This window comes from Corvus cornix, chromosome 5, assembly GCF_000738735.6.
Source record: "Corvus cornix cornix isolate S_Up_H32 chromosome 5, ASM73873v5, whole genome shotgun sequence".
Lineage (NCBI taxonomy): Eukaryota > Metazoa > Chordata > Aves > Passeriformes > Corvidae > Corvus > Corvus cornix.
This window is the reverse complement of record NC_046335.1, coordinates 4,342,855-4,367,265: the sequence shown is the minus strand read 5'-3', so window position 1 is coordinate 4,367,265 and position 24,411 is coordinate 4,342,855. Positions and strand designations below refer to the sequence as shown.

At 43.0% G+C, this 24,411-nt stretch overlaps 1 protein-coding gene, 1 long non-coding RNA gene and 1 other non-coding gene across 6 annotated transcripts; 2 read left to right on the top strand and 1 right to left on the bottom strand.

Annotated features, from left to right (window-relative positions):
• Nucleotides 1–80: 80 nt before the first annotated feature.
• On the top strand, nt 81–6,043 carry LOC104687431. Of its 3 annotated transcripts, none has more exons than XR_005601934.1 (3): nt 81–423; nt 1,755–2,389; nt 4,586–6,043. It is a non-coding gene; the product is annotated as an uncharacterized LOC104687431 (long non-coding RNA). The 3 variants fall into 3 exon arrangements; XR_005601933.1 differs by lacking the exon at nt 81–423 and having other exon boundaries at nt 1,548–1,971; nt 2,256–2,389; XR_751511.4 differs by lacking the exon at nt 81–423 and having other exon boundaries at nt 1,548–2,389.
• Nucleotides 6,044–12,749: 6,706 nt separating this feature from the next.
• Nucleotides 12,750–22,265, bottom strand: PSMA3 (proteasome 20S subunit alpha 3). 2 transcript variants are annotated; one of them, XM_039552094.1, is made up of 11 exons: nt 22,183–22,265; nt 21,197–21,279; nt 20,458–20,581; nt 19,652–19,753; nt 19,458–19,531; nt 18,811–18,883; nt 17,800–17,865; nt 15,123–15,169; nt 13,513–13,580; nt 13,305–13,369; nt 12,750–12,939 (listed from the first exon to the last, which is right to left on the bottom strand). In XM_039552094.1, the coding sequence occupies exons 1-11, from the start codon at nt 22,201–22,203 to the stop codon at nt 12,895–12,897; spliced, it is 768 nt and encodes a 255-aa protein (XP_039408028.1). In that variant the 5' UTR covers nt 22,204–22,265; the 3' UTR covers nt 12,750–12,894. The 2 variants fall into 2 exon arrangements, with proteins under 2 accessions (XP_039408028.1, XP_039408029.1); XM_039552095.1 differs by lacking the exon at nt 22,183–22,265 and adding an exon at nt 21,947–22,023.
• Nucleotides 22,266–22,337: 72 nt separating this feature from the next.
• TRNAK-CUU lies at nt 22,338–22,410 on the top strand. Its single transcript has one exon. It is a non-coding gene; the product is annotated as a tRNA-Lys (tRNA).
• Nucleotides 22,411–24,411: the final 2,001 nt, after the last annotated feature.

Below are 24,411 nucleotides of genomic sequence, written 5' to 3'. Positions count from 1 at the left end.
GAGGGGGAAGGACGGGGTGGGGGCGGGACGGTGGCGGTGCGGTGGCGGAGGGGGCGGAGCCGGCGCGCGCGGCGCGCAGGCGCGGCGGCCGCGGCGTCGCAGGCGCCATTTTGTGCGCGGCGCTTTCCCATTTTAGGCCGCGGGAAGAGGGAGGAGCGGGAGTGCCCGGTGATCGGCGGAGGGAAGCGGCCGGGAGGCTCATCCGGAGGTCCGCTGAGGCGGTTACCGCGTCTCTTCCCGACGGTGTGACCCTGTCGTTGGGTGTTGGTGGCGACCCCGCTCGCGGCGGCGATGGCGTAGGAGTGGGCCCGGCCGGACCCGGAAGTGGAGCTGCCGCCATGGAGGCGCCGGGACCGCCTGCCGTGAGGGCGCGGAGCCGCCGGGGCGGCCCGAGCGCCCCGCAGAGACACACCCGGGGTGCAGGTAGGGCTGCCGGCCCGCGCCGCCTTCCCGCGGGGGAGGGCGCAGCTCCGCCGCCTTTCATCATCCCCGTGACGCGTGTGGGGAGGGAACGCGGCCGGCTCTCGCTGCCTGGGCGCTTCCGCACGGTTCCCTCTGCAGGAAGACGCAGCAAGGACAGGGATGACCAGTGTGGAGGAGGCTGAGGGCTTTTTTTGGGAGGCGTGTGGGCGTGTTTTAGTGGTGTCTGGGCCTGGACGTGCAGCTTGGACGGTGCAGAGGTCCTCTGACAGAGTTTGGTCTTAGAGAAGAGCTTTGACCTGAATAAGTGGGAGTTACTGACTGAAGCCTATGATAAAAACATATATTTTAACGTTAGTTTCACATTTTGGTTCATTATACAAAATTTGCTCTATAGTTCACGGTAATACAGATGCATAATTTTTATTTCCAAGTAACGGGCTCATAATTTTTATTCCAGAGTGATGAGCATCTGTTTGATAGTGCTCAGTCTGAGCTACAGGACTTCCCTCAGGGTTATCTAAAGCAACAGCGGGGGAACCATTATGTTAACTTGACATAAATAGATGGTTACTTTGTCATTCCCTATGTAAGTTTTGCTTTGGAGGTGGCTTTTGTATTTTTTTTTATTAAATTGATGCTTTGGAAAGCAGCAAGTAAAGGGACTCTGGGGAGTTCAGTGAGCAGAGGTGTGGGGTACAGATCTGAAGGTTTAATAAGGCACAAAGTACACGAGGCTTGTTTGGAATTGACTCTGGGCGAGGTCTGACATGGAGGAAAGGTCTAGAATTTTGGTGTTTAGATCTGGGTTGTAAATAGCAATATGGGTGAGGATCTCTACAGAATGTGTAAAGGTTGAAGCATTTAGTGCTGAGGGGCTTTGATTCTTTGCTGTAGTTCTGCTTTATGCAGTGGATAGACCGGTGAGTATATGAAGCCTACAAATGACCTGGAGAGGGACTTTGGACAAGGGCATGGAGTGACAGGACAAGGGAGGACAGCTTCACACTGGCAGAGAGCAGGCTGAGCTTGGATATGAGGAAGGAATTCCTGCCTGTGAGGGTGGGCAGGCCTTGGCACAGGCTGCCCACAGCAGCTGTGGCTGCCCCATCCCTGACAGTGTTCCAGGCCAGCTTGGATGGGCCTTGGAGCAACCTGGGATAGTGGAAGGTGTCCCTGCCCATGGCAGGGGGTTGGAATTGGATAATGTTTTTAAGGTTCATTCCAACCCAAACCATTCTCTGATTCTATAATTTAGGATATATTATGTCTGACCCAAATGTTAACAAAACTTGCAAAATTCTATTTGAATGTGAACTTCTGATCTTTCTCAGGAATATGTTGGTGAAATGCTGGCTTGGACTGTGAGCGTTCCTGAGGCACGGTTTGTATCTCTGTACTGAGTGTAGAACCATTCAATAAACAACAGTTTGTGACCAAACTAATCAAGTCTTGTTTCTGATTTCTAGCATAAAAATCCTGTCCCCATGGATGTATCTGTTACAGCCAGCACAATTAGGAGGTTCATGGCACATCGCCCACCGAGCTGCTGTGAGCAAAAGAACTTTATTTCTGTATAGCCAATGAGCAGGAGAGGTGACTTGTTCTTTTATGGTATTTTAAGCACCTAAGAATGCCCAGTGGGCAACTCAGTGCAGCACAAATGTTCTCACACAGCTTAGGGATGATGTCTGGTGTCATGGAATGAGAACACTGTGCTTCTGGCAAGGCAGGAAAAGTGTCTAATTTTGCTTTAAATGTCTTATCATTGGAATATGAACTTCAGGACTCGATAGTTACTTCATGATACTGAAATTTTTTGTCCTAAATCCCAGTGTTAATCAGCCCTGAAACTTGAAGCCATCCTGGCTGTGCTGGATCCTTGCATCTGTGCCCCATCCCCCTGTGCAAACCCTTACAGGGAAACTGTGGAAATGAGTGGAAGAAATGAGCAGTGGAGGTCACTTTGGTGAGCCTTTTTGTAGAAACATTTCATTTTTTAGATCATTGTTCAAAGCAGCAGTACTTGTGTTATCTGTACTTTGTTAGTATCAAAGGTTTTGTAGATGCAGCACAGGAGATTTGCCTGGGGAAGTGCATTTGAGTCTTAGCTTGAGCAAATTAAAGGCTTCTTAATTTAAAAGCAATTAAAAGCATTAAGGAACTCTAAACTGACACTGGTGGAATTCTAAATGATGGCTGTAAGTAAATTAGTAAAAACAGTACACTTAAAGACTTGAAAATGTGTGTAGTGTATTAGTTGCAGAATGTCCAGAAATCTTGCCCAAAGTCTTCCATACATGTGGCACTTGATAAGAAAAAGCAAATTTAAGAGTGTCTGTATCTTACAGTTCTCTTTATAAGAAGAGCAGAATGAGTAACTGTTGAATGTATCACGTGGCTTCCTTCAGATCAGAGATAAAGTAAGATTCTTGGGATAAGAAAGGTAGTTTTATATACTGTTCAGTAATCACATACTGCTCTTGACATACTTCATTTTTTGTAGCTAAAAGAACTCGGAGTACATGTACAATTGCAGCCAAAATACCGCAGAAATATTAAAAATACTGGATCTTATTCTAACACCGAGCTCCTTTCTATGTGATGAAGTGCAGTGCTACTGTGTCATACCTTGCAGGTGTTCAGGAGACTTTTGGCTTTTATTGTTGTCTCCACTGTTTAGTTGTTTCTTTTCCCCCTCTCTCTCTTTTTTTTTTTTTTTTTTTAATGCTCTTCCCCTTAGGGTTTCTATTCTGTAGTTATATAGGTAACACTTCTGCAGTGGTGGTTCAGATTCTCTGTCTCTGTGGAACTGCAGTATTTCTGTACAGATGAAGGTCACATGCTTCCCATAAAGATTTATTATCTAAGTGATTGCAAACTGCTCAGAGGAATGTGGTAAAAAGCTGTGAAGTGCAGGTGTAAAGAGAAAAAATCCCAATGAATGTGAAGTTGATAACAAAAATCTTCAGCCAGTAATAGCTGGAATATAAAACTGAAAGATCAAACCTTTCTTGGTCACAGAGAAAATTGTGCTTCACTGTTAAACTGTCAGAATCAAGTTCCTTCATTTTTATAATCATATGTGTGAGAGAGGGAAAATAAAAATAAATCCCAACATGAATGAATCCTGTTATTGCTAAATGCTTACATGCAGTTTCCTCAGCTCTGGGACATTCCTGTCCTCAAGTTCAGAAAATGGACATTCAATTATTGGAACGTAACTTCATGCTGATTTTAATCATTGCCTTGTGAGGGTTCCCACTGGAGAAGACACAAAGCCTGGCAACCCTCAGGAAGCCTGAATTGATGCATTCAATCCACTGAAGTTCAGTGCTGATTTCTTGAATCTGCTTTGGGTATGTTTTGCAGCAGTGCAGTATCTTCTGGACATGAGTAATGATGAAAATATTTATGATGTAGAGCACTCTGTCAGAAATACTTGTGTGAGAAAAATCTCAGGATTGGGATTTCTATCAGCTCTGCAAAAACAATACTCAATTTGTAGTTGCTCTTCCCAGTAACACCAGTAAAGTGATCCGTGCTCAGCTGGCCAAGCTCTTGGCAGCAGCCTCAGTGATCTCCAGGGAGGAGCAGCCCCATTTTTCCTGAATAAACTATGTCCAGACTTTGTTGTGCTTTGTGGCTGCAGATCTGAGCTACAATCCCGTGTGTTCCCCAGTGTGTGCAGGAATCAGTGATGCATTAGCTGAGTGTGGTGTTGGCAGCCCAGCACCACGAGAGGAGTTTCAGTTCTCAGCTGATGGAGCTGCTGCTTTCCCCCAACCCATAAGCTGTGCCATCTATCAGGCAATCTTTTAATGCCAGACTAAAATGTTCCTTGTTTTGAGACTGATTTGGTAACTCTGTGTTTGGACAGAACCAGAGCTGTGTTGTAAGAGGCTATTTTTATTCTTTCTGGTATGTAATTTTATGATAGCTGACATATTTGTATCAAATGTTAATATTGGCTAATTTAGGAACTGTGTGCTTATTGCCAGGATTTACTTAAGCATGAATTCTAAAGCCAGTTTCTGCATGTTTTGGCACGTGCTGTTAAATTATCTGAATATAGATGTTTAATTTCTATTTTGTTATCTAACAAAGGGATGCAGGATATGGAATTTGATTACAAATACACTGAATTTCTTGTATTATTTCTCAGGACTGCAAGTGCACATTGGTGACGGTAGTTACAGCTATCCTGGGGAAGTCATGCAGTGTTGCAAAACTACTGCACAGCACTGCAGAGAAGCTGAAGATTTTTGCAGCAGCTTTAATTTAGATGTGGCAAAGGATTCTGTCATCACCTGCAATCAAGCGATCAGTCTGTCTTTCAAAACTTGAAGTAGGTGCTTGAAGTCAAATGGGAATTTAGTTACTGTTCTGGGTTGCACTGTTCACAGCTGCTGAAGGAGAGTGTTCTTACGTATTTTTCGAAATAACACTTTGTCTCTTGATGCCAGCAGTAAAGGTGAAGGACTAGATCTTTAGAACTACCTGTCATTAGTTCTCTTCCAGGCTTTCTGAATAACATTTTTCCTGACAGGCACAAGACACTGGTTAGTGTGTACAGAAATATATCCTGAAATACAGAGAAATGTAGAAAAATGTACAGGCTGCATCAGTGCATCAACCATTCCAGTGTTGTAAACTTAAATTTTTAAACTGTCTATGCTTTTTAACTGGCTTCTGAATTATCTCCGCAGCATGCAGCCTTTTTTCCTAGCTTCTGAGATGTAAACCTTATTACTGATGTAAATTCTTTATCTCTGGAAGTTTTGATCTTTCAAGTGGAGAAAAGATGTTTTTTCTACAGGATTGAAGGAGGGGTTTTGTGGGTAAATACAGTCAGTTACCCATCTATAGATCAAATACATTTTATGTTCTTGAAATAAACTTAAATGGAAAACGTTTTAACTTGTACCTGAATCTCTAAATAGTCTGTATTCTTCCTAACAAAGTCAAGTCTCTAGTTTATAATTACTGCTGCTTTAGTAAACTCCCATTTAAATCAAACATATGGGGTAAAACTTGAAAGCAAAACCCATGTGGGTTTGGGAGTGGCAATTACTTATTTCATTGCTATGAAAACCAACCGGGGGGGAAAAGTCTTTGAAGTTTTGCATGTTGTGTTTGAAGAATCTTACTGCAGTCTTTTGAGTAAATTAAGATGCTTAAATAGAAGATATTCCTCCTTAAATATTTAACTTCTAAGATCTACTTTGTTGCAACAGTGTGGTCACTTTTTCAGCCTTTTGTGATACCGCACTGGGAGTAAATGTTTACTGAAGAGATGCCTAATGTTACCCATACCTATGAAGTGAGTTGCTGCTGACATTGGAGAGCTGAAATGGGTGCTTCACTTTGGTATAGAGAACTGACTTTGGCTGGATTAATTTGTCTACCTGTGTTAGTAGATACTTGTTTTTCAGTAGTTTGAGTGATCTGTCATGGGCAATCTGAGAATCTTCCTTGTTTATCCTGTAATCTTACCTGTTGATAGTTTATATCTTGGTAGGGTTGGTTTTTTTTCCCCACTGCCTCCTTGTAAGACTTTTTGCTGCAACCATGTAACAAAGTACAAGAAGGAAATAAAGCTGTTATGAGCTGTGTTCTCATATACCAGTGTCTGAAAATGCTTGTGCAGGTGGCTTGCAGAGTTTGGATTTTTACTAAAACGCATCTTTCTGTACTTGGAGAGATAAATACAGGGTTCTAATACTGATGCTGAGTCCTTGGGCATGGTCCATCTCTTAGAATAGGGGTGTCTCAGGCTTGCCAGTACTGATAAACTGGTGATTAAAATACTTTATTGTTACAGATGCAGATTATAGAGCAACGTGATCCAACAGGATCAGGACTATGGATTCACAGTCTTTCCTTGTAACCCTCCAGAAGCAGTGTGTGTGTGTGTCACTGAAGTCTGTGTGTCACTACCAGCCTGCAGCCTGGCACAAAGAGGGAAGCAGCAGCACTGCTGTTCAGCCTGGCTGCTCAGCAAAAGACAGCTTGTGAGGGCAGTGGTTACATGGCCTTCCTTCCAGGGCTTTTGCTTGCCCAAATCATTTCAATCACTTCAGGTTAATTTACTTTTCAGCCTCAGCTAACAAGACTGTAGTTAGCCAGTATTGATTCTTACTTAAAAGTATTAATGCCCTCAGTCTTTTGAATTAAATGTTTTCAGCTGTGAGTAGCTGCTGTTGGTGAGAATCTACAGTTCAGACAGTTATTAAATTCTGAATTCTTTTCCTGCTCAGCCATCCTTTTCTAAAGCTATTTTTCACTTGTCTGTGTCTTTTGGAGGATATTATTACAGGTAGCTCATTTCCAGGTGGCCAGGGAGTTGGCTGCCCAATCAACACTTAACCTGTGAATTAACTGGCAGACTGTTTTGTTTGCAGGAGTTTGTACCTTCAGGGATGTGCTTTCCGCTGCAGTGCTCCCGTGTAGTGTCACCTCATTAGCTACAGCTATAAACAGAGCTCCTGAAAGGAGCTGGGTTGTGTGACATTCAGAACTCTGACAGAGCAAAATACATTACTTTTTGGTGGGTTTTATTATTCTGGATCAATGGAAGATCTATTTGTGGCAGTGATCTGTCTCCTCCTTGCAAGCAGCACAATAGGGGACTCACTGGTGTGAGGGTAGACATGAGCACTTGGCTGGGGGAGGCAGCTCTTGTTAAGCCAACTGATGGAAAACACACTTAGCTACATTTTGGTTCTGCCTCAAACAGCATTTCAAATCTGTTTCTATTCCTGGTGTATGTAGGAAAGTGTTTGGGGAAAATAGGCTCTTACTTGGTGGGCTTTGTTGACTGTGGAAACACCTGGGGTTAGAACTGAAACTGAGCTTTAAGCATTCTGCTAAAGTAGCTGATGCTTCCTGTGCTGCTCTTGTCACCTGTTAATGCAGTCTCATGTAATAGGTCTCTGTTCTTTCTGAATTTAATGAAAGGAGCAGATTTCTTGCTTTTCTAAAATCCCAACCAACAAGATAAATTTTAACTTAAAAATTTTTAGGCATCACTTGGATGGGTTTTGGGGGTGTGTGTGTGTTTGGAATGCATCAGCTTTTGGGTGAATTTACTATAATTGGACCTACTCTTAATCTGGTGAAATTGGAATCCTAATGACTGATTTTGGATATGCAGACAGTATGTGTACCAAATTATATCTAATTTTATGCAGCAATAAAGCACACCATGTTCTTTCTAAACCCTTGATTGGCTTGTTGTATCACATTGCCTAAAATGGTATTTTCAGTGGGCAGTTCCTACACTCTCTTTTAGGGGAGACTTCAGGAGATTTCAGTTTTTTCCTGTATCTGAAGATACGCATGTGTTTGGACTGCAAACTGTGTGATGCTGCTGCCTGCTTTATTCTAGTTGTCCATTTTTGGTTGGCACAGCAACTCGTAAGAACCATTTTTAAACAACTGTTTCAGAGTCCTTTAATAGCAATGTACTGAAGATGAAAGAGCACTGCAGGGGGATGGCTGCATCGGTCTGGAAACAGGAGACTTGGTTTGTGCTTGGTTGTAGATCCTGTGTTCTAAAATACTAGAATGTATTTACAGTAAGGCAAGACAACTCTGCTACCGCTTCTTTTCTGCAACTCTGTGTAATTGGACATAATAGGCAGCAAGATGCTCTATAATGGAAAGTTACAAGCAGTTGGTATCTCAAAATAGCTCTCAATTCTTAAGTAGAAGTAACTTCCTTGCTGCATGTAACTTGAAAAACTGGTGGGTGGAGGAAAAGCTGGTCCTTGTCTTACAGACATGCAACTGAAAGAAGAAAATGAGGGGGAGAGAACAGACTGCTGTATTTTTGGTGCAATTACAGCGTCAGAATTGTCGTGACAATCAAAACTATTTTTCTTTTCATAATCTTTAAACTGTGTACTTCATTTTAAGGTCATGCTAAGATGTGCTGTTGAATTCACTATTTTGCATTCCCTTCTATGGCTGTGGTTTTATCTTCAGGAAGAGACTTGCAAAACAGCTCTGGAGTTATTCCAAATCTCCTTCCTTAAGGGTGCCTGGGACTGCACAGCCAGAGTGCATCCCAAGCAGTGCTGCATCCGCATGGACAGTCACACTCTCAGCATGTGGGGCTTTAACCTCAGGCCATCGAGCTATTTTTGGTGATGAGAAGTTACAAATGAATGACCCAATGCTTGGCATACTTCAGATCTGCATGAGACGCGTTCTGCTTGGAATGTTTCCTTTCTGAGAGTCAGCACCAAATACAGATGAGTAGTATTTCTTTTGGAGATGGCCTTGTGGACGTCTGCCACACAGGAAATTTCACATATGGGTTACTTCTAACAATCTTGCCATCATTTTATCAGCAGTACTAGCAGTTGTGAAGAGGATATTATCCAAGCCAGTAACTTTTATGGCTATATTAAAGTAGCATAAAATTAATTATCTTGATACAATAGCCTAAACTTGTTATTTGAACTCTGCAAGTGCACTTTCATATTCTAAAATCTGCCCTGGTGCAGTCAGGGAGATGGATGTAAGTAAACTAGATACTAAACCTATTGTTTTGTAATCTGTCACCTGCAGTTCACCTAGTCCCCTTAATTCTCTCGAGCAAAGCTGCTGTATGTGGACTTGCTGACTAAATAATTGTAACAAGGAATGTGACATATCCAGCCTTAATAAATAGCAGAGCAGTGATTCATAAGGTGCTGAGTAACAGCCACTGGATGTGTGAGACTTAAGGAGGAAGCATCTTACTGAACAGGCTACTCTTGTGTTGGATCTGTACTTCTAAAACACTCCTTGAGCGGGGGGATGGTGTTGAGCTAGGAGATTACTTGGTCTATACACTCTTCTTCCTGGTGTTTCTATTTAAGCCCTGTGCTTTGGGTCTTAAGCAACAGAATATGCCACTGAAACCCTGAGCATGAAGTGTTTCAGCATGGCAAGAACTGGAGTTATGCATTCCAAGTGGGTATTTAACTTTCTGCTGTATTATGTGTTCCCATAAATTGCCAGAGTAGGACAAAGTAGGTTAGTTGTGGAGCCTGAAGCAAGCAGTGCTGCTTTTCTGCTATCTTTAGATCTGAAACTTCCCAGTGCTTTGGGCAGAAATAACCCAAGCGAGACTCTTAGAATCACCTCTTGCTCAAATCTCTAATTCAGAAGATTTTACCCTGCCATTTGTTTGCCTTGCAAAGCATTTCCACATTTTAGTTACGCTGAAGTTATAATTGACCATTTTCAAGGCAGCTATAAAAGCTAATTTTAATTTTAGGGAAGGGGATCCAAGCCTAAAAGCATGAAAGCATGCTGCCTTTCAAACCTTCGTGTTGGCTGCCTGATCAGGTGGTGTTCTCCGGGCTTAAATCAAACTCCTGTCCTTAGATGTTGTCTAAGCCTGCAGGATATGAGAGTATCTGTAACAGAGAAAAATTTTTTACCCCTCATCCTGTAATTAAAACAGAGCCTCTGCTAAATGTAAGCTTTTTGATTTTTTGCAATTTAGTATTATTTTTTTCTAGTCCTTACTTAAATAATAACTTCATATCCAGCTTGAGCCCTTCAGGAGCTTGTTCACCGAGTGATTTGCCTCAGACAGCTTAGAAAAAAAAATGGTCTTCAACATTTAATTAAAGTTTCATCATGCTTTGCTATGCCACTGCATTTTTAATTATTTGGTCAGTGTGGCCATAAATAGCTACTTCCTTCTTTTTTAAAGATTTCTTCCCCTGCTCAACTTCACTGTTTGACATAGCAACAAGTAAAATACTTCTCAGTAGCAAAACTCATTGAAGTTTCTGTTTAGCCTATCAGCTGTGGACTAAATTAGTGAAACATTATGATGGCTAATGCACTACTGTATAATTAGTTAATTGTTAAGTAACAAATTAGTAACTTACTTGTTAAATGCAGTGTGGTTGTCTCATGGAACTGCAAGGTTACAAAAATAGCTGTCAAAGGGGAGTTGCAGTAGTTTTTCTGCTGGAATGAGTCTCTCTGGGCTAGAAATCTATTCTAATGTTCCTGGCCTTGATCAAAAAGAATTGTGCTAGTTCTCTTTCTAAAGTAAAGGGAAATGTCAGCATTAAAATAGTTAGTTTAATATTCTCCTGCCTTTTTCCTCTTTGACTGCCTCGTCTTCTGAATAAAAGCAAATTTCTTTTCTCCACCTTCTAATGCTCAATTTTATTTTTCCCCATCCACAGTCAGTGGAAATGAAAGTAGTTTTTTTTCCTTACCATACAAGTTTCATCAACAGGCTGAGTCTATACTCTGATATAATGATTAAATTTGGAAAATAACCTGGCAGTAATAATCATCTTGGTACTAACTAAATTTTGCCATGACACGTAAGACAGTGGGCAGCACTTTACACGTATGGCTGTCTGCAGCCTCTTGAATTGCTTCTCATGGGACTTTTTGTTTCTTGTGAACAGATACAGAAAAATCAGAGTGTAGATTTTAGATTGCCATGTTCTCCAAGAAGTAGTTATTTGGAAATTTTGGATAAGCAAAATGTGCTCCTACCTCTTATCTCTTCATATACTGTGGGATATTTTCCTTCCATTTAGTTTTTTAAATATATACAGCTGGTACTGCTCTTCTCACTGTACCCTGCAATCTGGCTGTGTGTTGTAGTTGCTGTCCCTAATTGTAAATGGCTGTCACTGAAAGGATTAGAGGGGTGGATGGGTGGGTGTAGCCACACGAGGATGGCTTTCAGTTTCCCTTTAGCAGTTTAAAGTATGGTGCTAAAAACACCAAGCTCATGGGTTTTCATCCTGGACTTGATGATCCTTGCGGGTCCCTTCCAACTCAGACTATTCAGTGATTCTGTAATTTTAGGAACAGAATCAAGCCAAAATGAAGAGAATCAGGAAGCTCCCTGCTGCCATACCCAGGGAGTGGCAGATCAGCCTCAGCTGATGCTTTAGGGTGCTGCTGAGGAGTTTCCTGACTGGTGCTCACGCGTGACTCAAAGAGCTGAGTCAGCAGGAAACTGCAGTAGTAAATTCAGTCTGGAGCATGGAACACGGAATTCCAGGCTGACTCAGTGCAGCAGCTGTTACTGTTGCCTCGGGAGGAGGCGCTGAAGGAGGCTGCTGTCCTGGCCATGACTAATGCTGGCTCAGGCTCGCCCCTTCTGTCCAAGCAGCCTCCAAAAGCTCTGTCCAGCTGGAGAGGCAGGAGCTCAGGTAGTCTGAACTGACACAGTCAGAGCCATCTCTCTCTGTTGACCTTCCCATGTCACAAAAAGGAAGTAGAACCTGTGCTTTGTAATCCTGGTACAAAAGAGACTGGAGAAGGCCAGGTATTTTCCAAACTACCTCTATAAAAATAAACCTGTAAGGGAAAGCTTCTGTTTTAAGGGCTAGTGAACATGAGAATATGTACTCCTAAAGCTGAGGAGTTTGATTCATGACACAAGTATGCATTTTAGACTAGCAGGGCTGTTAGAATTTAAACTGCATGCACAAACAAGACTTCAATTTTAACTGAGTTTTAAGGTGGTGAACAGAACAGTTTTTTATCTTCAAAAATCTTATGGGTTAGAATGGACCTTAAAGGTCATCTCATTCCACTCCCCTGCCATGGGCAGGGTCATGTTCCACCAGACCAGGGTGCTCCCAGCCCCATCCAACCTGCTGCTTCAGAACTTTGAAGTGACTAGAAGAGGCAGTCTGTTTTCCTAGGAAGTGGGGAATGACAGCAGCAAACCTTGTTTTGAACTTTTGCAAAGGTCAGCAATTGATTAAGCTGATTCAGAAGCGTGTTAAGAAACGGAATAAAACTGTTTAAAAATAGTTTGGCTCTTCAAGCATTAATTCCAGTTACACTGCTTAATAGATCTCACAGCTTTGGAACTTAACACAAGCACTGTTTTAAATTGAATTAGTTTTTAATTCCTGCTACTCCTCCACTAAGCCTAGGCTTAGTACTTCAGATTGACACTCCTTTTCCCGAACTCCTGGTTGTTACATAGGCAGTTAGGAGTTGTGAGCTGTGCACGTCACCTTAAACTGTAACCTGCTGTTAGAGCTGGTCATGTTCTCATCTCTTCTGCCAAGAGCAACCAGAGACTGCAACTGTGAACAAACTGCCAAATTGTGCTATTGGTTAATCAAGGAATAACAAGAGTACTGGTTTTTAATTCTAAACTATGCAGCATAAACAAGAGACTTGTCTAATGTCTAAACATATTGTTTCTCTGTACATGGCCTGGCTCAAATGGAATGCTTTAGGACACAACATCAGCCTGATAATGTCTTTCCTTCCTAATGTCTGTTTAGGTACAGTTGCTGGCCTATATTTTTTTGAAATAAAAGCTAAGAGACAGTAAAATGGAAAATTTATTAGTGCAAGTTGGTCAGTCGGTTTCTTCCAACAAGTACATAACAGCATCCCATGCTTTAATGCATTATAAACAAACCTGGTCTAAGATAAGAAAAGTTGGACTTGTTTTGGAGTAACAATATGTTACATATTGTCATCGTCTGACTCATCTTCCTCTTTCAAAGATTCCTGTTTAAAAAAAGAAAGTATAATTAAAGGATAGTCTAACAGTTGTTTTATAAATCAGGCTACAATAAACAAGTTTTGCTGCAGCTTCACAACCCTCTCACTGTGTCCAAACCCTTGTAGTCAGCAGGACAGCTCCCATCAACACATTTACTTTTGAAGGAGAAAGGCACCATGTGTGGCAGCCTGTGAATTAAGAGTTTCTGAGAGCAAGAACTATCCCTGGGTTTCATTGTAGCCTTCCCTACTCCTCCTTCCCAGTAACACCAGCTAACACAGAAGGGATGTGTGTTGGAATGATACCTTTTCCAGGCAACTCAACAGGTTGTCAAGTGAAGCACTGAGACAACACCCAAGTCAGAACTTACCTTGGCATATTTTTCTGCTTCTTCTCTGATGTCTTTGGGAACAATTTCATGTTTTCCATTGGTTACTGCCAATAAAAAGAGTATGTCTTAATTACAATTCACACAAGGACCCTGACATACAGAGTGAATTTAAGAAACAATGTTTTACTTTAGTTACAAAAAGTTATAAATTTTCTGGAGTGGTATAGAAATTACAGAAATGCATTACTTTCTCCAACCCAGCTGAGTTCCAGCTCAAAAGCTTTATCCTTTACTTCATCATGAACTATGTAGATTCTGAAAAGAACAGAGAAAGAACAGATTAGAACAGACTAAATATACTAACAGGCTAAATATACTTTGTTCCTGTCACAGATTTCTTCTGTTAAAGTAGCCTTATGATTAATAGCTCCCCCTGTGCCTTCTCCCCGCCAAACACCATCAGAGAATTTTCCAGGCTTAACTGCTAGTCTAAAACACTTTAAATCATTACAGCCAAGATGCAGGTTGAGATGTTCAAGCTGCCCTAACTACAACAAACATTAAGATTTAGATACTGCAGAACCAAGGCTGCATCATCACTGCTTCTGCTAAATCAGTTATAATACAGCTTGGAGTGTCCTGCATTTCCCCCTGTAAATCTTACTTCAGTTTACACTTAACACTAAATCCCACCACCACAGTATCTTGTGTCTAATTAGAAGTCTGTACATAAGATTTCCAATGTGGTGCTTATGGCAAACATGGAAATGGGAATTTAAACCCCAAGTGGTATCATAGCATACACAGTGCCTCCCAGACCAGTAAAGTCACTGCTTAGGCTGTGGGATAGAAATGTTACACTGCAGTAACAAAACTGATGTGATTTCATCCTGTGGCAGAACACATAAACAAACTGGAACAATCCTGAGCTGAGACACTCAAAACAGCAGAACTCACAATAACCTTTGGCTTCACTGTTTGAGAAGCCTGTATTTTGTACTTCTTAGCTTGCTTCAGAAAGCACTAATAAGTCAGAAATTGAAAAACACCAGCTATTCCTACCCAACATGGAAACCTTGGAGATGATGGAGGAAGGCAGGATACCCTCAGCACCACACTAAGTACTTCCAGTGGAAGTACTGTGAAACAAATAAAAAGTCTGAAGTGAACATTGGTGTCCAGGGAAATACCCCTCTATGCTTATAGACCCTCCTGTCTCTGTTAGCTGAGATGATCTATAAGCCCTTCTTATGTTTCTTATGTTCAGCTGATTACAAGACTTTTGCAACAAAGTGTACCTTTACAAGCTCCTGCAGAAATCTCTGCTCTGGACTGTGCCTAGTATTTTAGGTTTAAAAGTTATTAAAATCTTTGTTATCTTGCTAAATGCTACTGAGGAGCTGAATTTGAGCTGAAAAACAGAACCCTGTCTAGCGCTGCTGGTGAGTTTGAGCTGAAGCAGAACTAGAACAGAAGTATTTTCATTATTAGAAATTATTTTTAAATGTCTAATAATACAGCTATACTGTATATATTCCTTTAAAGAAGTTCTACTTTGCTTCTTTCCCAAGCACTTGAGTCTTTTTTTTTTAGGGTGGGTCCAGGACCTCAGCATCATTTGCGGACAGCTTCTCTCTGAAGCATCAGGTCATTGTTCAAACAACTCTTACTTCAGAACCAGGATGCCAAGGAGTCTCCCCTCCTCTGTCACTGGTCTAAGTATTTTAAAACCAGGGATTGGAGTCAGACAATTTAACACACGATACCCAATTTAAAAGGAACAGCCTGAGTTTGAAGCCAAAGCAAGCTCACCAATCTGGATTTTTGCCAAGTTGAAAAAACGAGTTGGAGACTTACATTTTTGCAACTTCTTTAACAACATCACGGCAGGTCATTTCCTTCATCTGTAGGCAAAAGACACACAGATATAAGATTTCTATAAGGAGAATATAAATCTTCCACAAGGCCAGAACAGGAGAGGCTGTGCATGTGCCTAATGAGCTTCATGTTCAGTAGTCAAAGTAACAGAAAGACCAGAACCACATTTCTTCTCTACCGTGCATCTTTCAGCCTGCTCTATGCAAGTCATTCTTCCAGGGAATAATATTACAACTGAAAGATTCTGTGAAAAAAATACTACTTGGAAATTCCCCAGTTTAAAGCACTCATCAGCTGAAATCTTAGAAGCTACACAGGTGATTTTGGCATCCTAAAAGCCTGATTTGTTCCTAGATGCTTTATGCTCAACTGATATAAAATAACAATGAGAGGCACCGTATTTTCACATGTAATATTTGTATTCCTTCTAGGCAGCACAGTAATACTTTTGGTCTTACCAACACTTTTACAGGCAATTTTGGGTTTTAAGTAATGCTCCAAGAGGAGAATATTGTTTAACAACCAACTGCCTGCCTGAGCAAGGCATCAGCATCTCAATTCATATTTTCTCAGTTATATCACAGTCTTTTGGCAGCTTCACAGTTAATCAGAACAAAGTCTGGTGCAAATTTCCATGACATAATAAACTTGTGTTTTATAGGTCAACTTTTCTGGCCTATGAAGCAGTAATATATTCTACATTCCATTAATGCAATTTACCATCTCTTCCAATTCCCAAAATGTTTTCAAACCCTTAGTATGGAAGGTAGTTGTGAGGTACTGGTGAAGGGATTCAGATGACAAGAGTTCATGTGGAGTGTCACAGCCCTTTCTGGGGTGAAGCAACGGGCCAGAGAAGAAATGCCTGTGCCTGGTTAGAGATGTGCCATCACAGTCCCATCTGGAGAAGTTCCCCAAACAGAGACCCACTGCCTTTGTGACACTCAGTCCAAATGTAACTTGTGTCACACAGACATTTAAATGATGATGTGTACTCATGCATATCAAGTTAGCAGTCAAACGGGAAACCCTAAAGCTCTACTACTGTCATGCATATTTACAAGAGAGAAAACTGAAGTCAGTTTAATTTCTGCCGTTATCCCATCCCAGGTATGTTAATTCTGCAGACAATGAAAGTAAACAATGTGAACAGTTTGATCCCACGAGTTAATCATGATTGTGTCCATATATCAAAAAGTTGTAATAGTATCAGAGCTGCAGGAGATCAAGAGACTGAAGCAGTCTCCACACAGCTACAAGTTTTCCAACAGCTGACTTTACAGACATAACATAACATGCAAGAGATGTGATCAGTGCAGTGTTTTCTTCTTGCACCCTCAGCTACATGTGAGTTTTACACACTGTATCCTCCCCAGACACAGGATCTGCTCTGCAGTCCCCTAAGGCAGGTTTAAAGTCCTGACTCCCTGCTTGCCTCTTCCTTTCCACCAGGAGTCATCTCTTCCAACAAACAAATCTTAGCTTACAGGCTCCTGTAGGCTCACCCCACAAAACCTTTTGTACTTCTGTTTTTTTCCCATCTTAGCTTTGACAAATTCATCTTGTCAGAATTAGCCACGACCTGGAAACCTGCCCAGTCCTCAGTGAACAAAAGGCATTGGCATGCAGGGCTGGACTCACCCCACAGAGCTGTGACAGGACCCCACACATTATGGGGGACACTGCAAACAAGCCCCTAAATCAACACCTGCAGCTGGGCCCTGTTGTGCCACACCTCTGTTCCATCTACTGCATTCTACAGGCTCGACTGTAAAGTTCCAGTAATTCACATTATTAACTGCAGAAGTTTTTGAAAATCCCAGCACTGCACAGAAAATTAATTATTTGCGGTAGATTGTGTGTAACCCAACACAGCGCTGTCTTTTGCCAATGTGCACACCTGGAAATTGAAATGATGATTTCCCAGATGCCGCAATTCCAGTATAAAGATCAAATGATCATGTAGGCTTCTCATCTTTAATTTGGTATTCAAGCATCTGAACCAGATTCAAAGCTGAATGAATCGAGTCTAGAACATTCTAATTTTTCCTCAATTTTTCAGTCATGGTGCTACAGCACCATAAATAGGCTATTCTTAAAAATACAACAATCACATAAACTCTGAACCTTTCCACGAACAGCTGTGACATCCCTCTGCAGACCAAAATAAGATGCTAACAGAGTATCACATAAAAATTACATGAGACAGACCAGGAGAAGGATTTGGTTCCATGTTGTCTCCAACTCCAAGGGTGTCAGATACTAAAACACATGAGGAAGATGGAAATCTTTCAGGATTCTAACATAACTTCAGTGAGCTACAGGGACACTTCAATACCTTTTGGTTGTCTTCTCTCCACAGACCAGTTTGTCCTTAACAGGAGCAGCCTTTTTGAACTTGTTAAACAAAAGAATCATCTAAAACCTTTGGGAAATAATAGATATAGCACCCTGCACAATGCTGCCCTATAGTTTTCATTCAGAATGAAAAACAGATTTATACTTTTATATTCTCTCACTTGGCTCACTGGCAAATGTACAAGGAAATATTTCACCCGCTTCTTCTGCATTTTATGTATTTTAGGCACCCAAAAGGTAACATAATAAACCAGGAATATTTGTCTTGAGACAGCACAATGATACTGTAAGACCATACCTGAAGTTTTTCTATCTCTGTTTTTGCAGCCTGCCTGGCTTTACCAATGGCACAACCCCAATAACCCTAAAAAAAAAAAAAAAAGAAACACACAATATTCAAATTTAATTAAATACTAGACCCTCTACAGCTCTTACTGTCACTTAGCACATGACAAGCTCACCCTACTCACAGTGAGAGGCTAAAGAGTAACCTTGGTATTGTTCTCTCTTGGGGCACATCCCCAAATGGTTGAATAGAGCCCAATTACTACATCAAGTACCACCACTGCTGATAGAAAAGAGATGTGCTCAGTAATCCCAGGACAGAAACTTATCAGCTCAAAATGTTGTAATAGATTTTTTTAGTTGCTATTACAGTAAATGGAAGAATAAACTAGAATTAGTTTGAAGAGAGAAGTTCTACAGGAACTACAGAAGCTCTACAGGATCCAAACAAACCCCAAACTAAACCCACCTACTGTGCAAATGTAATTGAAGTGTAAGCACATAAAAATTAAGCATTTCTATTTCTCTCAACAGCCATGGTCCTGGATGTACTGCAAGAAAATTTTAAAAGATCCAACAGTATGTGTGTGTATCAACCTGTGTGTTACAGCTGAAAATGCAGCACTAACAACAATTAACAACAATTCTAATTTGATTTGGTTTGCTGTTGGCAGGCCAGAGAAACAGCCCTCTCTTACCTGAAGTATTTAGTGAAGGGGTATCACTACAGTTCTTGCCTTTTTGGGGCAGTGCACAGGAGTTTTCACTGGACATAGCCAGATGGAATGAACTCCCAAATTTCTAAGAGACAAGCTTTAAACTCATTTCTCAGACTGCAGTTCTAAGAAATACACGTTTGTTTAACAAGGACATGCAAACAAGCAGCAGTGATTCACCAGAGATCTTCCCAGGCAAAAGGAGAAAACAACAACAGCTGTTTTGGACCAACACTTACTATTTTCCCAACTAGGAACTTTAAGAAGGGGAACTTCTGCTAAGATGGAAATATTTTTGACACACTCACGTATGAAACTCCTGATGGATCAATCATGTACAGTTGTGCACCATCATCACTATCATAGGACCCCAACATGAAACTGGAGGAGAAAAGAGAAATTAAAAACTGTCCTTCTACCAACACACAGAGAACTACAGAGACTACACCAGATCAGTTTTCCTACACCCTTCCTGGAGAAAAACTCCTCCTGTCCTGCTACACTCTATTGAGCAATTTGCCTCAGAACAGCACCTGCACATTGCCAGAAACATTTTACTGATCAGTAACTCGGCAGCATATCTGTTTATCAGTCCCTTTGTACTAGAATCCCTCAGGAGTTGTAACCTGCTCTTTAGGTGTCAGGGCAAGCAGGATGATTGCAGAGGGAAGTTCTGCTTTCACCACTGTCACAGCCTTATGGCACAAACCCTTAAACTTTAAAAACAAGGGACAAATTGACCAGCTCTGTAGAAGCCTAGCACAGTGTTATGGGAATCTGAATTCTTCACCTGAGGTTTTAGGCACACACAAAAAGAAAGAGGAAGGGAATCTTTAGGAGATGAACTGTGGGTTACTAATTCCAGGTTTCAAAAAAGAATTCAAGACAACCGAAATAGTTCCAGCAAGCATGAACCAAAAGATATTTACAAAGAGAGTGTGTCTGCAAGACTCACCTGCACCCAAAAGGCCTGACAGCACTGTACAGGGTGTAGGCATGCACATACATGGCCACTCTGTCTGCAAGATGCTGCGTGGAAAAAAGGAAAAACAAAACACTGGAAACCCTTATTTACAGAAATAAAGAATAAAATGTCATTCTCGTGTCAAAAATAAAAGCCAAAACCCCTGAGAACTGCACTTGTCTTACCTTCAGGGGGATGTCATAGCCATAGTTAGACCTAAAGTTGGAAGCCTCTTCCCGGGCGATGTCTGCCAAGGAGCGGGCGTCTGCCAGGAGCCCCGCGACTGCCTGGAACGAGAGCGTGTCACCAGCACAGACACACCTGGCAATAGCCCATGATACTCATTCTACAGGGCAATTCAAACTGCCCACCTGCCACCAACCTCACTACATGCCAGTGGGACTATACATTAAAAGAGTTTTTCTCTGGGAAAATCAATAACTGAAGTTACCTTCGTGTTAAGGTAACTACACCAACTCAATCAATGCTTCATATCATGTGTATTCACCAGGTTTCAGGCATTTCTCTCACACAGGAACCACTCCTTGACACTGTTCTGACATCAACAGTATGGACAGGCCAGTCCTCCATACACCAGTCTTGAAGGAATTCAGGTGATTCTTACATTATTGAGAAGAAAATCTTGTATGCAGCATGTTTTCCCTTAACACACCTTATTTGGTAACTGGGTAAAAAAGCACCATTTTAATACTTGTGTTTATATTTACAAGCTTGAACAACTGGAAAAGCATTTCTAAAAATTTAGAACAGCTTCAAGCTTCTATTTTAAGTTTGGATTTTACTTATATATGTTTTTGTGCCAAGACTAACAGAGAACAGTAAAAAACCCACTGGCATTTCTGACTGTACATAGACACATTAACATTACTTTCTTAATCTACTTGGTTTTGATTCTCTGATTCATGAATTTGTCCTTTTGGGGGGGGTCACCTTACAATTTATGCAGCTCTAAAATGAAATGGCACCTTACCATCCCAACGTGTCGGTCGACATTGAAGAGACGTTTATTGGACCCCTCTTCATAAAGCTTGGACAGGACTAATTTTTCTACTCCAAAGACAACACCATCTTTGCATCTTATCCCAATTGCTGTACTGAAAGACAAGAAAAATGTCAGTTTCTCACACACAGTGTAAAATATGTAACACAGAATTACCAAGACAGAAGAAACAGTGACATGATATCCCCAAAAGTAGGTTTGTCACAACTCCAGCACTGAAGACAACAAGGGGATGGCACTAAATGGTCTTTAAGGTCCCTTCCAATCCAAAAACCATCCTGGGATTCTGTGATTCTAATCCTTATCTGGAGCCTGTGGCTACAAGCAGACGCCTGGGTGACCTCGTCTGTGCCCTGCCAATCCATCCTGCTGCCCCTAAAGCACAGCTGGGATTTTCACTTCCCAACATTCCTTCACACACACTCCAGGGAAGAGAGACACTCCCAGAGCAGCTGATGCAGCTTCAGCAGCACTTGGATGTCCTCCATGCCTTGAGGAATCCCTAGGAAGCTGATACATTTACAAGGAAGGCCCTGAGTGTGTCAGTCTTTCAGCACCTCAATCCACATCCTTAAAATGGGCTTTTAGATCAGAACTCATTTTACCACCACAGTTTTACCCGCAATGCCCTCGTGTTTCTCTAGTCCAACAACACTGCTTTAAAAGAGGCCAAAAGAGCAGATATTTGATGCAGATATTTGTATCTTACCTGCTATTCTCCACAGCTTTCATAGCATATTCCACTTGAAACACTCTGCCATCTGGAGAAAATGTGGAAGCTGACAGGTCATACTGAAGAAGAAGACAAAATACTCAGCAAGAAAAACCCACATAATATCACAGCATTTTTAGATCAGGCCTATTTAGTTTAAAAATTCAAGACTATCACTGCCAGAGATGGTGTAAGTCCCCAGAGCAGGCTGTCCCCTAACGTAAGATGCAGGAACAGAAGAAAACAGAGACTAAAAGCCAGGAGAGGCCATTTCATCAGTGCAGGATGTACCCACACTGCAAATCCTGTCAATCCAGACACTGCACAGATGTGAAATCACTGAGCATTACCCAACACTCAAAACCTACGTGAGCTTTTGCCTGCCTTTACATTTCATAGAATCACAGGATGGTCTGGGTCGGAAGGGACCCTAAGGATCATCCAGTGCCACCCCTGCCAGGGGCAGGGACACCTTCCCCTATCCCAGGCTGCTCCAAGCCCCGTCCACTGCCAGGGATCCAGGGGCAGCCCCAGCTTCTCTGGGCACCCTGTGCCAGGGCCTGCCCACCCTCACAGCGGTGAATTACTTCCCAATATCAAACCTAAATTTCCCCTCTTCCAAATTGTACCCATATTATTCTTTGTCATATCACTACAGCTCCCGACCAAAAGTCCCGCCCCTGCTTCCCTGTAGGCCCCCATTTAAGTTAAACTTATGGATCACAGGAATATATTTGAAATACATACAAGTATATTATGTAGAGGAGCATAGTAAGTGCATTATCCCGGAGCCCGCCCCGCCCCGCCGCCGGTTGCCCGGGCCTGCCGGGCCGCAGTGACTCAGCCGCCCGCAGTGCCACGGGGCCGCAAGGCCGCCGCGGGCACGGGCGGCCCCGGGTGCGGCGGGGGCCGTTCGGGGCGGTCGGGAGGCCGCGCTGTGCCCGAGCCGCGGCCGCCGCTGCCGCCCCTCACGCCGCACTCACCCCGGTGCCGATGGAGCTCATGGCGGCGCCGCTCCCAGCCCGTCCCGCGCCCACCGCCCAGCAACGCGCGCTCCCATTGGCCGCCGCGCCGCCCTCCCGGGATGACGTCACCAAGCACTACGTTAAATTACATGTAAAGGGGCCTCCTCCCAAGCGCCCGGCTAGCTCAGTCGGTAGAGCATGGGACTCTTAATCCCAGGGTCGTGGGTTCGAGCCCCACGTTGGGCGTTTCACTTTTGGGCCTCTTGAGCGCCACAACAGGAGAGCCGGGACAGTCCTTGTAAGTGATCAATAAAGGCTGCGTCAGTGGGAAAATCAGCTTTTATTATAAACGATCTGCATGCACGAATGGTGTGGAATGTGCACGATCTAAATCAGCTTTTATTATAAACGATCTGCATGCACGAATGGTGTGGAATGTGCACAATCAAAATCAGCTTTTATTATAAGTGATCTGCATGCACGAATGGTGTGGAATGTGCACAATCAAAATCAGCTTTTATTATAAGTGATCTGCATGCAGGAATGAAACGTGCGCGATCAAGTGGGAGCCGTGAGGAGCTGGGGGGTGACCACTGAATCCCAGAAAATTTAATTTGTTTTATAAACGATTTGGATGCAGGAAGCAGAGGGATGTTAATCCAGTAGAGCTCTGGGCTCCCATGCAGGCAGAGAGGGATCACAGAGACACTTGGATAAACTGGAGAGCTGGGCAAGCACCTGCCATAGGAAATGTAAGGAGAGCTAGTGTGGGATTCCCCACCTGGGATGGGGCAACCCTGGTTAAACACACAAACTATGGAAGGAGAGGCTGGAGAGCAGCCAGAGCAGCCCCACGGGAAGGGATCTGGGGGGTTTATAGCCGGAAAATATCCTTGGCTGTGAGGGTGGTGAGGGCCTGGCCCAGGGTGCCCACAGAAGCTGTGGCTGCCCCTGGAGCCCTGGCAGTGTTCCAGGCCAGGTTGGACGGGGCTTGGAGCAACCTGGGATAGTTGAAGGTGTCCCTGCACATGGCAAGGGGAAGGACCAGATGTTCTTTAACTTGCAACCCAAACCATTCCAGGATTCTATGGTTGGGTTTGATCCATCAGTGGAACAGGCTCTCCAGGGAAGTGCTCACAGCGTGTGAGAGGTCAAGGAGCATCTGGACGATGCTCTCAGCCATTATGGTTTAGTTTATGGTAGTCCTGCAAGGAGCAGGGAGTTGAACTTCATGAGCCTTAGGGGTCCCTTCTGACTTGAGACAGTCTCTGATTCCATGAAAAGGGAGAGGAGGGAATGAGATAAAGATAATTCCCCCATGGAGCAGCTCCTGCTGATGCAGCACAGACACAGCAGACCACGAGGGGCTTGTGCATATTCCAAACCCCTCCTCCAGTCAGCAGGACTTGCTCATCTGGAGCTGTTCACAATTGGCCAACACCAAGCTGCTGGGATGGCCCCCAGTCCAGAATCAGGAACTGCAGAGGAAAACCCTCCAGCTACTGCAGGGGTTTGTGTCTGTCACTCTTTCCTGATGAACCAGGTGGGCTCACTGTGAATGCGTCTACTGGGAGGATCCACGGATCCCTGCAGTGCCAGGGAGGGAAGAACTGCAACAGCTAGCCTGGAAAACTCAACCCTTTCTACACCATTACACATTTAGGGTGTGATTACTGAGGGCTTTCCAGGGCACGCCATGAAGAGTCTTTCTCACCCCTTCAATGAAGTAAGAATCCTGTTTTTGCCTTAACAGGTCCTGGGACTCTGCACTTCAACCCAGCAGTAACATGGGAGTTAGGAATTCTGTCCCTGCCCTGTTAAACAGCAGCTGCTGAGGCTGTTCAGTGATGCAGAAACCCCACAGGAGGAGATCTGAGTGGGCAGAACGAAGATGAGGTGGCAGAACACGCCAGGCGAGGTCCCAGGGTGCGTGTGCACCACAGCACGGAAATACCCCCAAAAGGGAAGGGCTAAGAATATCCTGAATTTCCTCAGCTGCAGTCTGCTGCAGTTCAGGAAAATGACATCATTGCACCACCACCACCACAGGCTCCGTAGGAGTTTCATCTCCCGAATTCTTCCCACTGAAAAGGACACCAGCAATCCCTCCCAGCTCCACGGCACTCGTGCTGACGGCAAATTCCTCTCTCAGGAGAAAACCTTGGTAGGCTCTGGCTCAGTTCTTACTGAGGTAAAATATAACCTGCACCCCAAATTACCCAAACTGTGACTGAAAATGAGCAGCAC

Excerpts from the sequence above, each read along its gene's own strand:
- PSMA3 (XM_039552094.1), bottom strand. The coding sequence starts at position 22,203 with ATGAGCTCCATCGGCACCGGG. Across the intron at positions 18,884-19,457 it reads GTCAGGCCTTTTGGGTGCAG|TTTCATGTTGGGGTCCTATG; the intron begins GTGAGTCTTGCA and ends TTTCTCCTCCAG. Across the intron at positions 13,581-15,122 it reads GTTAAAGAAGTTGCAAAAAT|AATCTACATAGTTCATGATG; the intron begins GTAAGTCTCCAA and ends TGTTCTTTTCAG.